Source organism: Lepidochelys kempii, chromosome 2 (genome assembly GCF_965140285.1).
Source record: "Lepidochelys kempii isolate rLepKem1 chromosome 2, rLepKem1.hap1, whole genome shotgun sequence".
Classification (NCBI taxonomy): domain Eukaryota; kingdom Metazoa; phylum Chordata; order Testudines; family Cheloniidae; genus Lepidochelys; species Lepidochelys kempii.
In genome coordinates, this window is record NC_136381.1 from 234,267,027 (window position 1) to 234,283,659 (window position 16,633).

Genomic DNA, 16,633 nt, shown 5'->3' on the forward strand with positions numbered 1-16,633 from the left:
GGAGTGACTATGTCAAGGGCATGTGCAGAGGTGCTAGTGGGGACCCAGCAGGGCCTGTGATGACTGGAGAGTACATTAAGACGCTTACTGGATCACTAGAGAGCTGATCCTCTCCTCTCTCTCCCCTCCTGCTTTTAAGATGACTATGTTACAAGAGTTGTTCCCTATGAAGAAAATGAACAACTTCTATCATGTACATTCTTTGGGTAAAAGGCTCATTATATTGTTATAGTTCCAAGATAAAATAAGGAAATTCAAACAGAAAATAATATTGAAACAACACTAAGACTCCCAGTCAAAATGGAAGAAAGGACAGCATGAATTAGACTTGGGCTCTGGTATTGTCATCCCAAGAGTATTGTTAAAGAAATACAGCACAGGCAACATCATGTGCGGACAGCGCTGACAATCAAAGCACTGTAATGCCAGAACACAAAGGGTTTTTTGGTCTACAAACTCCAGAATTATTCTATCCTGCTTCTGAGTACTTTTTAATAACTGATTTGGTTGGGGGTGTTATATTATTTGTCAATCCCCTCTTTCAGTAAGCCACTGTGGAGGAAGTTTCAATTTTGTACTAAACCTTAATGTTACTCCATAGAATTGCTACTAACAAATCTTCATATCTGCTCTCAGAGCACAGGTTGAGTTACCTAAGAAATTACATTCAAGCACGAAGAGACAAAGGCAAAAACCTTCAAGCCACTTGGAGCAAATATGGAAAAAAAAAGAGGCTGTAAGTCAAATGAAAAATCTTCAGTTTCATATTTTTCTTTGATACACACATATGAATTACACTTTCGCTTTAGTATCCAAAATTCAATCTACAGGTGATCAAAAGTGCGGTGGAAATACAGGGACAAAGGATTTACCTAGTGAGTCATCAAAGTGCTTTATTTTATAAAGCCCTGCTCATGTCTGGAGTGTAGTCTTAGCACTAGGAGATACAATGTGAATCTTCCTTACCCTGGCCAAATAAACAGTTTATCAGAAATAAGGAGTGACAAAGACAAAGGAGTTACAGACAAAAAGAACGCTTTGAGGTAAGCTTCTAAAAAGCAAACGCTAATTAGCCACAATTAAGTATTTACTCAGATCATGTATGTGTACCTTGTTTTACTTCAGGGCCTCTCTGCAGTCTCATAACTTTAGGAGCCACAGTATACTTCAGAAAAGGAACATTCATGAGATGCCACAGTTAACTGGGGTCATGAAGAGGGGACAAAAAAAAACCAAGCCACAGTATCAATGTATTTAAATACAATACAGAAGTGCACACATACATTATTACAGTGCTGTTAACATCCCTAAGTTAAGGGTAACAAAACCATGTTTTTAAAAAAAAATCAGTACACAGCAATAGGGATGGTATTGCCTTTGGCTGCCGAAGATTCAGTTCTGCTGCTTTTTTAATAGGTTTTTCTGAAGTAAACACTACATACATTATGCACAGTTGCAGTCTTAACAGCACTGACATTAAGTTATTGGAGAAGGCATCCTGGCACTCCTGGGTTTGTTAAGTTATAAGTTACGGTGGGAGGGTGGGAGTTTGTTTTCTAAATTGCCTATAAAAACAACTGTTTCAATGAAGAGCTTTAAAGGCACAGCTTTAGCACAGTGTATAAGTAGATAAACTTTAAGCATGTCTAATTTTGTGTCTCACTTTTTAAGCTTGGAACCTGTCAGAAAAAAATACAGGAAAGAAGGAAAATAAATACAGTATCATTGTTTAAAATTTTTAACAGGTTAAACATGATCAGCACAGTTTTAGGCAATGTATTATACAACCAAATTTGGGAAGTACTAAAACAAGTCATTTAAGATGATAAAGAACATTTGAAAAAAACCCCCTCAAAAACAACCTTTCTCCATTTATTGTAAAGGAGACTCTACCGTGGAGGTGAATGAGACATTACTTTAGTACACTTCTGCAAGTTACACCTCGAGAGATGACAAAGATTACTTCATCTGTACTGCAAAATAACTTTACATGTAAACTTCAAAATCACATACTGTACACAAACACTGAAATTCAAAAGTATCCCTGTTTTCCTAATAATGTAAACAGTAAAATTCAGGATTGATTTTTAGGGGGATAATTTATAATAAAATACCACTGTTTAAACAGTACAATATAAGCATTTAAAATTCGGTCCTCATTAGATTACAGGAGAATGGAGATTTCTATCACTTTGCTCACCTTCCTGGGCGGGAAGATGTAGCTACTATTGCCCAAAACTATGCACTTCTTCAAATAAGCTTTTTTCCCCCCTTGTAGCATTATTAGCTCATATATTGCAAGAATATAACAGTATAACAATGAAAAAAAATTCAGGTAATAAAAGTGAAATAAACAGGTTTTCCTCCTGACAAATTCACTATAGCAAAAACATATATGCAACATGAATATGGCATTAGCTCTTTGTAAAACAAGAGACATTAGCTCTTGGACTCTTGGGAGTCTGGACTTCCTGATGCAATGTGTGGATGGGGAAAGAAAAAAAAAAGCAATGGAGCTAACAGAAAAGCTTCCAGCACCAAGGGTTTAATGTTGCTGCTATTTTTAAGGAGTGCCAGCGTGCAGGGTATAAGTGTAACATTCGCAGTAAAGGTTTTTTTATTATTATTATTATCATCATCATGAATACTGTCTTGCATCCTTTCATTCAAAAAATAAACTGATCCACAGTTTACAATTTGATACCAATATTGTAGATTTAACATGCATTTACTCCTCTCCCACCCTCACACCTCTGCTCATTCATTCCGTTTCAGCTAGTAGCATCGGAGTGTTGCCATTGCAATGCACTCTGAGTAAAGCTGATCTTTTCAATTAATTTATATATATATATTTTTGCACACACAAAAAAAGTCAGAAATAGCTAGAACTATGCTGGGAATATCAGGCAGCTGTTAAAGCGAGTATTCCACCCCAAATTATTCATCTTTGCCAGCAGATGTAAACAAGGGGGTTGCTTTCTGCAAGATGAGCACTTCTCTGAGTTCCTTTCTTTTCCCTACACTTGTAGCCACCGATGCTGTCCCCAGGTCTTGTGTCTGTCCTATGTCACATGATAGGTTACGTCAAGATGTTGGCAATAAAGTCCAAGAAGCGCTTTGAATACTGTTCAGGGTTAACGGTTGAAATCTCTGCACCTGCCTATATAGGGAAGAAGTAAAAAGGGGAGGAAAAGCAGCTTTAATTGAATATTTTTGTCTGGAAACCATTCCTTAAAACTCCCTTGCCATTTTCAGTCCCAGGTCCCAATCCTGCAAACAGGATAGCAGACAAAGGTAGTAAATCCCATGCAGAATCCCATGCGGTTTGACACTGGAGTAACTGTACTCACTGGCGTAACGACAGGAGCAGTCTCCTCCTTTTAAAAATGTAACATTCTCTCTACCCTAACTACCCCTCTGAAACCTTTAAGCTCCCTTGTAATTTCTAGCATTTAATTACCATGATACAGACAGAATCATCAGGTTTTCTTCAAACAGGTATCTTCAGATGGAAGATGACTCCAGATTAGAACGGACATCTAGTAATCACTGTTTGTTAATATATGGCAATCTGATAGGGTTTTTTATCTTGAAAAGGCAAATCAGACTATTTTTGGATTGGGTGATAACAATAACTAATAATTTTGCACTTCTACATAAGCTTAAATCCTGACTAAATTGAAGTCAATGGCAAAACTCCCATTGACTTCAATGGAACCAAGATTTCATCCACAGTAGTTTTCATCTCAGATTTTCAAAGCCCTTGACATAGATGGGGAAAACTTGAGGCAGTGAATGGAAAGAGTCCCATTGACTTCAATAAAAGTTGGATCAGGACTTGAGCAGTGAAATTGAATACACATTAACTGTTGTCCAATGAAGAAAGTAAAAAAAAAACAAAACACCTTCCAAAAGAGAAAAATACATTTCCTAATCTTTCAGTTTTTGTAATCCTAGGCATTGCTTGCAATGATAGTAGATAAAATATTTCAGAGACAAGCGAGTGGGTATTTTAAAAGATGATTCAATTTAAATCTTGTTAGTAATCATCAGCTGATGACTGTACAAAGGCTGCCTCCACTTTCAGATGCATTTATAGCGTATGACAGAAATGATCTTTATAAATTCATAACTGGGATTTATTGCTGAGAATTCTAAAGCAACTGATACTATCAATGTCATAAATATAAAGGGAAGGGTAAACCCCTTTGAAATCCCTCCTGGCCAGGGGAAAGCTCCTCTCACCTGTAAAGGGTTAAGAAGCTAAAGGTAACCTCGCTGGCACCTGACCAAAATGACCAATGAGGAGACAAGATACTTTCAAAAGCTGGGAGGAGGGAGAGAAACAAAGGGTCTGTGTCTGTCTGTATGCTGCTCTTGCCAGGGACAGAACAGGAATGGAGTCTTAGAACTTTTAGTAAGTAATCTAGCTAGGTATGTGTTAGATTATGATTTCTTTAAATGGCTGAGAAAAGAATTGTGCTGAATAGAATAACTATTTCTGTCTGTGTATCTTTTTTGTAACTTAAGGTTTTGCCTAGAGGGGTTCTCTATGTTTTTGAATCTAATTACCCTGTAAGATATCTACCATCCTGATTTTACAGGGGGGATTTCTTTATTTCTATTTACTTCTATTTTTTATTAAAAGTCTTCTTGTAAAACACTGAATGCTTTTTCATTGTTCTCAGATCCAAGGGTTTGGGTCTGTGGTCACCTATGCAAATTGGTGAGGCTTTTTATCCAACATTTCCCAGGAAAGGGGGGGTGCAAGTGTTGGGAGGATTGTTCATTATTCTTAAGATCCAAGGGTCTGGGTCTGTAGTCACCTAGGCAAATTGGTGAGGCTTTTTACCAAACCTTGTCCAGGAAGTGGGGTGCAAGGATTTGGGAAGTATTTTGGGGGGAAGGACGCGTCCAAACAGCTCTTCCCCAGTAACCAGTATTAGTTTGGTGGTGGTAGCGGCCAGTCCAAGGATAACGGATGTAATATTTTGTACCTTGGGGAAGTTTTGACCTAAGCTGGTAAAGATAAGCTTAGGAGGTTTTTCATGCAGGTCCCCACATCTGTACCCTAGAGTTCAGAGTGGGGGAGGAACCGTGACATGGTGGCACAGTGGTGGGATTAACCTGAAATCATTTTGAGATCCAGTTGAGATTTTTTGAACTAGAAATACAGATTTTAAAAAGGAATTTTTAGGAAGTCCAGAAAGCAGCTTTGAAACTGAAAGCAGCTTGGTTTCTCTCTGCTTTGTGGCCAAGCAGAGACAAAAGGGGATTATCTTGTGAATTGCAGGTTTTCTTTGCCTGGAGGCAGGGTACTTAACTCCTGCAGGGAAATTCAGTCTTCCAACCCAGAGGTTTTTTTTTTTTTTTCTTCCTAAAAGTAAATAGGGGGTGTGTGCTCTACCCATTTGCCTGGAGACAAAAGTGGCAGGGTTTTTTTTAGGATTTTGATTTTTTCTTGTTTTACAAGGAGCACAGGTTTGAAAAGAAATTTTTTTTTTCTTTGGGCTGGGTAAGCAAGTTTCCAAGTAGTTGGAGGTTTTTTGCTTTAATTTGGGCCCAGAGCAGAGACAAGGGAATTGTCTTTTTCTGTAGGCTGACAATCACTATCAGAGAATAGGTATTCTATTCCAGCACAGCAAAATTTTACAGCCAAGTTTTGTTTGTTTATTTCTAAACCTCGGGTGTAAAGTTAGTTAAAAACAGAGAGGTTAGAATGGCCAAATCCTCGGCTCGACTACAGCTGGAATTAGCCAAATTTCAGGCTGAGGAAAAACAAAAGGAACATGAAAGACAGATAGAACTCATGCGGCTGGAGAAGGAGGTACAGGAGGCTGCCCACAAGAGGGCAATGGAGGCAAGGAAGCATGTGGAGGAGATGGAGAGGATAAAGGCCCAGCAGAATATACCAACAAACCCTAGCAATCCTTCTCCAGGTACCACTTCCCATCCCAGAAAGTTCCCCACCTACAAGGCAGGTGATGATACTGAGGCCTTCTTAGAAAACTTCGAAAGGGCCTGCCTTGGGTACAACATCTCTACTGACCAATACATGGTAGAGCTGAGGCCGCAGCTCAGTGGACCCTTAGCTGAGGTGGCAGCTGAAATGCCTAAAGAACATATGAACAAGTATGAACTGTTTAAATCCAAGGCGAGAGTCAGAATGGGGATAACACCCGAGCAGTCTCGTCGGAGGTTCCGAGCCCTAAGGTGGAAACCAGACATGTCATTTACCCGACATGCCTACCACATTGTGAAACATTGGGATGCCTGGATATCAGGAGCAAGTGTTGAATCTCCAGTAAATTTGCCCTTCCTAATGCAAATGGAACAATTCTTAGAGGGTGTTCCTGAGGAAATAGAAAGATACATCCTAGATGGGAAACCCAAAACTGTAATCGAGGCAGGAGAGATTGGAGCCAGATGGGTGGAGGTGGCAGAGAAGAAGAAAACTGGTTGCAGTTGGAGCGGAGACCAGAAGGGACCACCCCAGACCACACCCTATTACCGGGGGCCGCCCAAAGCCCCACCTACCTCCCAAAGAACCCTCCAGACCCCTTATCGTCCCACCACCCCGTTCTCCAGCAACCCACCTCGCCCCGGTGACCTGTCAGCTGGACGACGTTTTAAATGTAACGAGCTGGGGCATGTAAGGGCCAACTGCCGCAAGAACCCCAACGGATTACAGTTCATTGCACCGGAATCACACCAGAGGTCCACAGGCCCAGATACCTCCCAGATACCCTTGGAGCGGAGGGAAACTGTGAGTGTGGGCGGGAAGAAGGTCACCGCGTGGAGGGACACCGGAGCACAAGTGTTAGCTATCCATGCTTCCTTAGTGGACCCCAATTTAATCAACCCAGAGATCCAAGTGACAATTCAACCCTTCAAGTCCAACTCTTTCAATTTGCCTACAGCCAAGTTGCCTGTCCAGTACAAGGGCTGGTCAGGAATGTGGACTTTTGCAGTCTATGATGATTATCCCATCCCCATGCTGTTGGGGGAAGACTTGGCCAATCACGTGAAGCAGGCCAAGAGGGTGGGAACGGTCACCCGCAGCCAGGCTAAACAAGCCGTGAGGCCTAGCTCTGTTCCGGAAACTTCTATCAGGGCCCGGTCAGAGGTGATGGACCCGGACCCCAGGCCAATGTCTGCAACAGCAGTAGTGGATCCAGTCCCAGAGACCCAGACGGAACCAGTCCCAAAACCGGAACCAGCCAAACAACCAACACCAGACCCCGTGCCAGCACTGAATCCAGTACTTGTAACCTCAACACCAGAGGGCCCCACCGAACCTGAACTGGCAGCAGCCGATAACCCTACACAAGAGGCTCAGCCGGAGCCTGAATCCCAACATAGTGCACCAGCGGAGAGCGGTTCACAGTCAACAGAAACAGCTCCATCCCCTATATCGCTTCCAGAGGGACCAAGCCTATGTCCCCAATCCAATGAGGAACTGATGTCTCCAGCATCAAGGGAACAGTTCCAGACCAAACAGGAAGCAGATGAAAGCCTCCAGAGAGCGTGGACGGCGGCACGGAGCAACCCACCGCCTCTCAGCTCTTCTAATCGATCCAGGTTTGTTGTAGAAAGAGGACTTTTATACAAGGAAACTCTTTCTGGGGGACACCAGGAAGACTGGCATCCTCAGAGACAGTTGGTAGTTCCAACTAAATACCGGGCCAAGCTCTTGAGCTTAGCCCATGATCACCCTAGTGGCCATGCTGGGGTGAACAGGACCAAAGACCGTTTGGGGGGGTCATTCCACTGGGAGAGAATGGGCAAGGATGTTTCTACCTATGTCCAGTCTTGTGAGGTGTGCCAAAGAGTGGGAAAACCCCAAGACCAGGTCAAAGCTCCTCTCCAGCCACTCCCCATCATTGAAGTTCCATTTCAGCGAGTAGCTGTGGATATTCTGGGTCCTTTTCCGAAAAAAAGACACCCAGAGGAAAGCAGTACATACTGACTTTCATGGATTTTGCCACCCGATGGCCGGAAGCAGTAGCTCTAAGCAACACCAGGGCTAAAAGTGTGTGCCAGGCACTAGCAGACATTTTTGCCAGGGTAGGTTGGCCCTCCGACATCCTCACAGATGCAGGGACTAATTTCCTGGCAGGAACTATGAAAAACCTTTGGGAAGCTCATGGGGTAAATCACTTGGTTGCCACTCCTTACCATCATCAAAGAAATGGCATGGTGGAGAAGTTTAATGGAACTTTGGGGGCCATGATACGTAAATTCGTAAATGAGCACTCCAATGATTGGGACCTAGTATTGCAGCAGTTGCTCTTTGCCTACAGAGCTGTACCACATCCCAGTTTAGGGTTTTCCCCATTTGAACTTGTATATGGCCGTGAGGTTAAGGGGCCATTGCAGTTGGTGAAGCAGCAATGGGAGGGATTTACACCTTCTCCAGGAACTAACATTCTGGACTTTGTAACCAACCTACAAAACACCCTCCGAACCTCTTTAGCCCTTGCTAGAGAAAACTTACAGGATGCTCAAAAAGAGCAAAAAGCCTGGTATGATAAACATGCCAGAGAGCGTTCCTTCAAAGTAGGAGACCAGGTCATGGTCTTAAAGGCGCTCCAGGCCCATAAAATGGAAGCATCGTGGGAAGGGCCATTCGTGGTCCAGGAGCGCCTGGGAGCTGTTAATTATCTCATAGCATTCCCCACCTCCAACCGAAAGCCTAAGGTGTATCATATTAATTCTCTAAAGCCCTTTTATTCCAGAGAATTAAAGGTTTGTCAGTTTACAGCCCAGGGAGGAGACGACGCTGAGTGGCCTGAAGGTGTCTATTACGAAGGGAAATGTGCTGGTGGTGTGGAAGAGGTGAACCTCTCCATGACCCTTGGGTGTATGCAGCGACAGCAGATCCAGGAGCTGTGCACTAGCTACGCGCCAACGTTCTCAGCCACCCCAGGACTGACTGAACGGGCATACCACTCCATTGACACAGGTAATGCTCACCCAATTAGGGTCCACCCTTACCGGGTGTCTCCTCAAGCTAAAACTGCTATAGAACGGGAGATCCAGGATATGTTACAGATGGGTGTAATCCGCCCCTCTGAAAGTGCATGGGCATCTCCAGTGGTTCTAGTTCCCAAACCAGATGGGGAAATACGTTTTTGCGTGGACTACCGTAAGCTAAATGCTATAACTCGCCCAGACAACTATCCAATGCCACGCACTGATGAACTATTAGAGAAACTGGGACGGGCCCAGTTCATCTCTACCTTGGACTTAACCAAGGGGTACTGGCAGGTACCGCTAGATGAATCTGCCAAGGAAAGGTCAGCCTTCATCACACATCTCGGGCTGTATGAATTTAATGTACTCCCTTTCGGGCTGCGAAATGCACCCGCCACTTTCCAAAGACTTGTAGATGGTCTCCTAGCGGGATTAGGAGAATATGCAGTCGCCTACCTTGACGATGTGGCCATATTTTCGGATTCCTGGGCAGACCACCTGGAACATCTACAAAAAGTCCTTGAGCGCATAAGGGAGGCAGGACTAACTGTTAAGGCTAAGAAGTGTCAAATAGGCCTAAACAGAGTGACTTACCTTGGACACCAGGTGGGTCAAAGAACTATCAGCCCCCTACAGGCCAAAGTGGATGCTATCCAAAAGTGGCCTGTCCCAAAGTCAAAGAAACAGGTTCAATCCTTCTTAGGCTTGGCCGGTTATTACAGACGATTTGTACCGCACTACAGCCAAATCGCTGCCCCACTGACAGACCTAACCAAAAAGAAACAGCCAAATGCTGTTCAGTGGACCGGAAAGTGTCAGAAGGCCTTTAACAAGCTTAAAGCGACACTCATGTCTGACCCTGTACTAAGGGCCCCAGACTTTGACAAACCGTTCCTAGTAACCACAGATGCATCCGAGCGTGGTGTGGGAGCAGTTTTAATGCAGAAAGGACCTGATCAAGAATTCCACCCTGTAGTGTTTCTCAGCAAAAAACTGTCTGAGAGGGAAAGCAACTGGTCAGTCACTGAAAAAGAATGTTATGCCATTGTCTACGCTCTGGAAAAGCTACGCCCATATGTTTGGGGACGGCGTTTCCACCTGCAAACCGACCATGCTGCACTAAAGTGGCTTCACACCGTCAAAGAAACTAACAAAAAACTTCTTCGGTGGAGTTTAGCTCTCCAAGATTTTGATTTCGACATCCAACACATCTCAGGAGCTTCTAACAAAGTGGCTGATGCACTCTCCCGTGAAAGTTTCCCAGAATCAACTGGTTAAAATCGTCCTTGAGATGTGGAAAATATTGTTAGTCTTTATGTACTTGGTAGTATATTTAGAGATGCATGTGTCTTATTAACTCTGTTTTCCTAGAGCTCCAGGAAGAAATCCCAGCCAGTGTTTCACCCTAGCTGAGATTTGGGGGGCGTGTCATAAATATAAAGGGAAGGGTAAACCCCTTTGAAATCCCTCCTGGCCAGGGGAAAGCTCCTCTCACCTGTAAAGGGTTAAGAAGCTAAAGGTAACCTCGCTGGCACCTGACCAAAATGACCAATGAGGAGACAAGATACTTTCAAAAGCTGGGAGGAGGGAGAGAAACAAAGGGTCTGTGTCTGTCTGTAGTCGTCTTGGCCGGGGACAGAACAGGAATGGAGTCTTAGAACTTTTAGTAAGTAATCTAGCTAGGTATGTGTTAGATTATGATTTCTTTAAATGGCTGAGAAAAGAATTGTGCTGAATAGAATAACTATTTCTGTCTGTGTATCTTTTTTGTAACTTAAGGTTTTGCCTAGAGGGGTTCTCTATGTTTTTGAATCTAATTACCCTGTAAGATATCTACCATCCTGATTTTACAGGGGGGATTTCTTTATTTCTATTTACTTCTATTTTTTATTAAAAGTCTTCTTGTAAAACACTGAATGCTTTTTCATTGTTCTCAGATCCAAGGGTTTGGGTCTGTGGTCACCTATGCAAATTGGTGAGGCTTTTTATCCAACATTTCCCAGGAAAGGGGGGGTGCAAGTGTTGGGAGGATTGTTCATTATTCTTAAGATCCAAGGGTCTGGGTCTGTAGTCACCTAGGCAAATTGGTGAGGCTTTTTACCAAACCTTGTCCAGGAAGTGGGGTGCAAGGATTTGGGAAGTATTTTGGGGGGAAGGACGCGTCCAAACAGCTCTTCCCCAGTGACCAGTATTAGTTTGGTGGTGGTAGCGGCCAGTCCAAGGATAACGGATGTAATATTTTGTACCTTGGGGAAGTTTTGACCTAAGCTGGTAAAGATAAGCTTAGGAGGTTTTTCATGCAGGTCCCCACATCTGTACCCTAGAGTTCAGAGTGGGGGAGGAACCGTGACAATCAACAATGATGTTCTTCAGTTTTTGTTTTTTATAAAAAGGATAGCTAAGGGCCCGATATGGCAAATACTTACTGTATGTGTGCATTTTTACTGACATGAGCAATCTCACTGAGTATTCAACAGGACCGCTCAGCTGGACAAAGTTACTCATGTTTACAGGATCAAGACCTAAAATGGTGGCCCACAGTGACAGAATCATAGAGATGTAGGGCTGGAAGGGACCTTGGGAAGTCATCAAGTCCAGCTCCCTGTGCTGTGGCAGGACCAAGTAAACATAGACTATCCTTCACAGGAGTTTGTCCAACCTGTTTTGTGTGTTGGAATAAGCAAAGAGTCATTGATAGGCAAGGCAATCTTGCCCCGAGGAAGTGAATGAAGGATATTGAACAAGGTGTGTTGTGTTCCCTGAATCTCCTCTAATGGGACTTGTAACGTGTCTGTTACCCTTTTTATGAGTTCTTGAAAGGCCTCGAAGTAATCGGGATAGAATGGCAGGGGAGGCATGACAGCCTTGTCTGTTGATGAGGTTTTTTTTAGAAGATGGAGTTTTTTCCTCTTCCACTAGTTCTGTCCTGACATGAATGACCTCTTTCGAGATGGCTCCCTGTAGAAAGCGATTCCAGTAAGCCTGTTGTTTTGAACCTACTTTGATTGCAGACCCCTAAAAAATTTTGAATGGAGGTGCCATCTCCCTGTGGGGATTCCACAACCTCCCTTGAAAGTTTATTCCAGAGCTTAACTACCTTTATAGTCAAATAGTGATAGTCATATTGCCTTGTCTGTATTTACAACAACACATATCCTTCAGACAAGGGATTTTAAGGTAGTAAAGCAATACATTTGAGTTTTGATGCTTCCCCCCACCCCAACTGTATTTTACTAAAAGCCTTACAGAGTAAGCCATATTATACATTTTGGAGTAAACTCTCAGCGGATTGGGCCAACAAATGCACAACATAGTCATTACGTTCTTTATCATTCAATCTAATTCATAAGTGACTTCTGTGGCGCTGCATATGAGCATAAGGGTCTTCCATACAGATGTTTGTAGGATCAAGGCCTAAATGAAGACTTCCGCACTCAGAGTTCTCTTTATATTGAACCATTTAAAAAAAAAAAAGAGAGATGAATGACTTCTAGGTAAAACCACTGCTCAAATCAACAAAATATTAAAGGGTTCAGCTATTTTTTGTTAAAGATGTGCCTTGCTCTGTGGATCATTTGCAATAGTAAGAGGCTATTTCGCTCCTGAGATTTGCTCTTTAACTTGGTTACAAAGTTTTAAGTGTTGGCTATTTTGAAAAACAATTCAGTACACTATAAATTATGTATTTATCTGCATCTGGCATAGTATTTTTAAGATTCTTTCCTAATACAATCACAGGGTGAAAAAGAGTTTTCACTTTGTGGGACTTTGAGACTACGGGGTGGGGGGAGACTATTTAATGTGCAACAATCACTTTCTAGTTTTGTATCACAGTTATTTAAAGATTTAATTAACAAAATTAAAAAGAAAACTTTACTTATTCTGCATCCTTCCATAAATCCCCAAAACTATGCTACAGCTAGGCATTAAATAGCAAATATTCAGAAGTAGCAATGGAATTAGAGAAAAACAGATACTTACACCATGTTTAACAGTTTTTGCAGCATGGGCAGCTTTCTTTTTTGCATCATAATGAGTAAGAATGTCAATAATAGCCATAAAGTATACCTCCTTCCTAGGTGCATCTGCAGAATGACAAATGTATTGCAGTCAGAATGACTTTACAAGTATTTTTATCAAGATTCTTTCTTTTGACATGTGACTAAAATGAAGTCAAACTTCAGGAAAGGGAGAGAGCTCAGTCAGAGCTTTAGGTGTTTAAAGAGTGTAGGCTCAGGCCCTTTTCATTTCTAGTTTAGCTGCATTCATACATATGAAATAAAAGATAATGCAAACTGCAACATTAGTAGACATAAGCCAATATTCCTTGTTAAAACCAACATGTATTTTCATTTCATCCACAATTATTTCTGAGATATAAATATGGAAAAATGGCCAAGTACACCTCTACCCCGATATAACATGGGTTCGCATACAATGCAGTAAAGCAGGCCTCCCCCCGGCCAGGGTCTGGGAGGCAGGAGCTGTGGGGGGGCACTTTTGGGGGGCCCACAGGCCCAGAGTGGCTCGGGTGATTAGCGGGGGGCCAGGAGCAGCCCGCTCTGCTTCCCTCACCCCAGCCCCAGCCGTGTCGCTCGGGGGAGAGGGGTTGGGGGAAGGGAACCCCTCCTGCACTCACCGGCAGCAGCGGAAGCGGAGCAACGTGGCCCCAGCCCACTCCACTCTGCCAGCTCTCAGCTGCAGCGCTCTGCTTCCCGCCACCGGTAAGCGTCCTTTCCCCAGCCTCCCTGCACTCACCGGCGGCAGGAAGTGGAGCGCTGCGGCTGGGGCCACGTGGCTCTGCTTCCTGCCACTGTCAGTGAGTGCCTGTCAGAGGGTAGGGGTGTGGATAGGGGTTGGGGCAGTCAGGGGACAGGGATTGGGTAGGGGGTGTGGTCCTGGGGCTGATTAGGGACAGGGGTCTCTGCAGGGGGCGGTCAGGGGACAAGGAACAGAGGGACCAAAGCAAGTTCAATATAACACAGTTTCACTTATAACGCGGTAAGATTTTTTGGCTCCCGTGGACCGCGTTACATTGGGGTAGAGGTGTATATACAGTATATATTTTGTGGACAGTGCTTGTGTTTCAACAATTAAGATCACATTTCATTTATGAATGGTAGGAAAATGGATTTACCAATATGTTTACAAAGCAGGGACTCGATGGAAAGCAGATACTTTGTCTGCTTTGAACAATCCATGGTAACTTTAAATAGAAAGCATGCCTGCTCAGTGCTATGGACTACCCTAAAGCTCACTTGCTTCTTGTACAAAACAGTCTTCTGGATGAGATTTTCTTATAAGTAGTACAAAACTGGGCTCAAAGTCTACAAATATTTTTTAGAAGTAAAGAAGTCTTTGAGATATAGGTCAAAGCAGTGATTTGCTCCTTTTTCTGAACCACTGCTAACAGTACTGGCTTATCTATCAGCGTAAAAAACAATTATGTACAGCAAATAGATTTCCACCCCTCCTCACAAAGGAGCTTTTCTCCTGGATTCTAAGACACACAGGATGCAGCAGTGTAAACAGCTGAGCAAGTACATTAGCTGCTTGGGCTGTACATAAACTGTTTTACTGTGTTTCCAGACATTACAATAGCCAAGAAATAAATTATATTAAGTATCATAGCCAAGCAATATAGGTGCCTTCAACTTTCTGTTGCACCAAAAATGAACTAATTTCCTTTTTTACAGAATGGATTATACTGTGCAATATAATTTTGCCTTTATGTGGTTATGAAGGCTTTGAGATTTTGATGCAAAAATAAAAACATCTCATACATAAAAAATATTCACAGCAATACTGCTTACTTTCATGGCATTTTATTCCATAAACATCAATGGCTGGATCAAATTCCCCTGGAGCCAAAGGCTGTGAGCTGTTCAGTGTATTTCCTGGACTGTCTGGAGGCGTTCCAACAGGATGGGTCCCATCACTTTCCCCTTCATCTTCTCCATCGTTTTCCTCACACTCTACCTCTTCCTGTTCAGCTCTCTCAACATCATGAATTCCAAGCAGCAAGCTGTAGTCCATGAGTTTTAACTGAGCAAGGAACTAGAAGGTGATTATAAGCAATGTCAATATCACAGTGAAGTCAGATCTGACTGTGAACATAGGAAAGTATGTAAAGATAAATGTCTATAAAGAAGAGCAAATATCTCTAATAGAGGGTGGCTGGGATAGGGGCTAAGACTGGATTTAAAATAAGGGATATCTTCAGGATTGTTGTGCCAGGTACAGAGGGAACAACCTGAAGTGTGGGAAGAGGCAGTGGGAGTAGACAAAAATGTCCATTTTAAATGTATTTTATTATTTTGCTATCTGAAACTCACTATTACACATTATAACATCATTAGCATTGAGGGCTCCAGGGAGGTCAGGGACACAGATGCTATAGATCAACACTAAGATGCACAAGCAGAGTCGTTCTGGGCACCTTGCACAATGCCTGTATCATGCTTTTCTGTAGTCACTCATAAGCACCCACAATTATTAGCCGTCAGGAACAGTAACCCCGATAATGTCACGGCAAACCTGGTGGCCGAACTTTGTGACTTTGTCCTCACCCATAACTATTTCACATTTGGGGACAATTTATACCTTCAAATCAGCGGCACTGCTATGGGTACCCACATGGCCCCACAGTATGCCAACATTTTTACGGCTGACTTAGAACAACGCTTCCTCAGCTCTTGCCCCCTAATGTCCCTACTCTACTTGCGCTACATTGATGACATCATCATCATCTGGACCCATGGAAAAGAAGCCCTTGAGGAATTCCACCATGATTTCAACAATTTCCATCCCACCATCAACCTCAGCCTGGAGCAGACCACACAAGAGATCCACTTCCTGGACACTACGGTGCTAATAACCGATGGTCACATAAACACCACCCTATACCGGAAACCTACTGACCGCTATTCCTACCTACATGCCTCCAACTTTCATCCAGACTACACCACACGATCCATTGTCCACAGCCAAGCTCTACGATACCACTGCATTTGCTCCAACCTCTGAGACAGAGACAAACACCTACAAGATCTCTATCAAGCTTTTTTACAACTAAAATACCCACCTGCTGAAGTGAAGAAACAGATGGACAGAGCCAGAAGAGTAGCCAGAAGTTACCTACTACAGGACAGGCCCAACAAAGGAAGTAACAGAACGCCACTAGCCATCACCTTCAGCCCCCAACTAAAACCTCTCCAACGCATCATCAAGGATCTACAACCTATCCTGAAGGACGACCCATCACTCTCACAGATCTTGGGAGACAGGCCAGGCCTTGCTTATAGACAGCTCCCCCAACCTGAAGCAAATACTCACCAGGAACCACACACCACACAACAGAACCACTAACCCAGGAACCTATCCTTGCAACAAAGCCCGTTGCCAACTGTATCCACATATCTATTCAGGGGACACCATCATAGGGCCTAATCACATCAGCCACACTATCAGAGGCTCCTTCACCTGCACATCTACCAATGTGATATATGACATCATGTGCCAGCAATGCCCCTCTGCCATGTACATTGGTCAAACTGGACAGTCTCTATGTAAAAGAATAAATGGACACAAATCAGACATCAAGAATTATGACATTCAAAAACCAGTTGGAAAACACTTCAGTCTCTTTGGTCACTCG

The 16,633-nt window shown here is 43.2% G+C and overlaps 1 protein-coding gene across 2 annotated transcripts in view; it reads right to left on the minus strand.

Moving 5' to 3' along the window:
• Positions 1–1,237: 1,237 nt before the first annotated feature.
• The window catches only part of PIP4K2A (phosphatidylinositol-5-phosphate 4-kinase type 2 alpha), a 201,297-nt gene continuing 185,901 nt past the window's right edge, over positions 1,238–16,633 (minus strand). For both annotated transcript variants that reach the window (XM_073334225.2, XM_073334226.1), the window contains 3 exons: positions 14,790–15,033; positions 12,958–13,061; positions 1,238–3,160 (listed from right to left, as the gene is read on the minus strand). In XM_073334225.2, the coding sequence (XP_073190326.1) occupies positions 3,080–3,160; positions 12,958–13,061; positions 14,790–15,033 (429 nt within the window). In that variant the 3' untranslated portion in view covers positions 1,238–3,079. The remainder of the gene's footprint in view (positions 3,161–12,957; positions 13,062–14,789; positions 15,034–16,633) is intronic.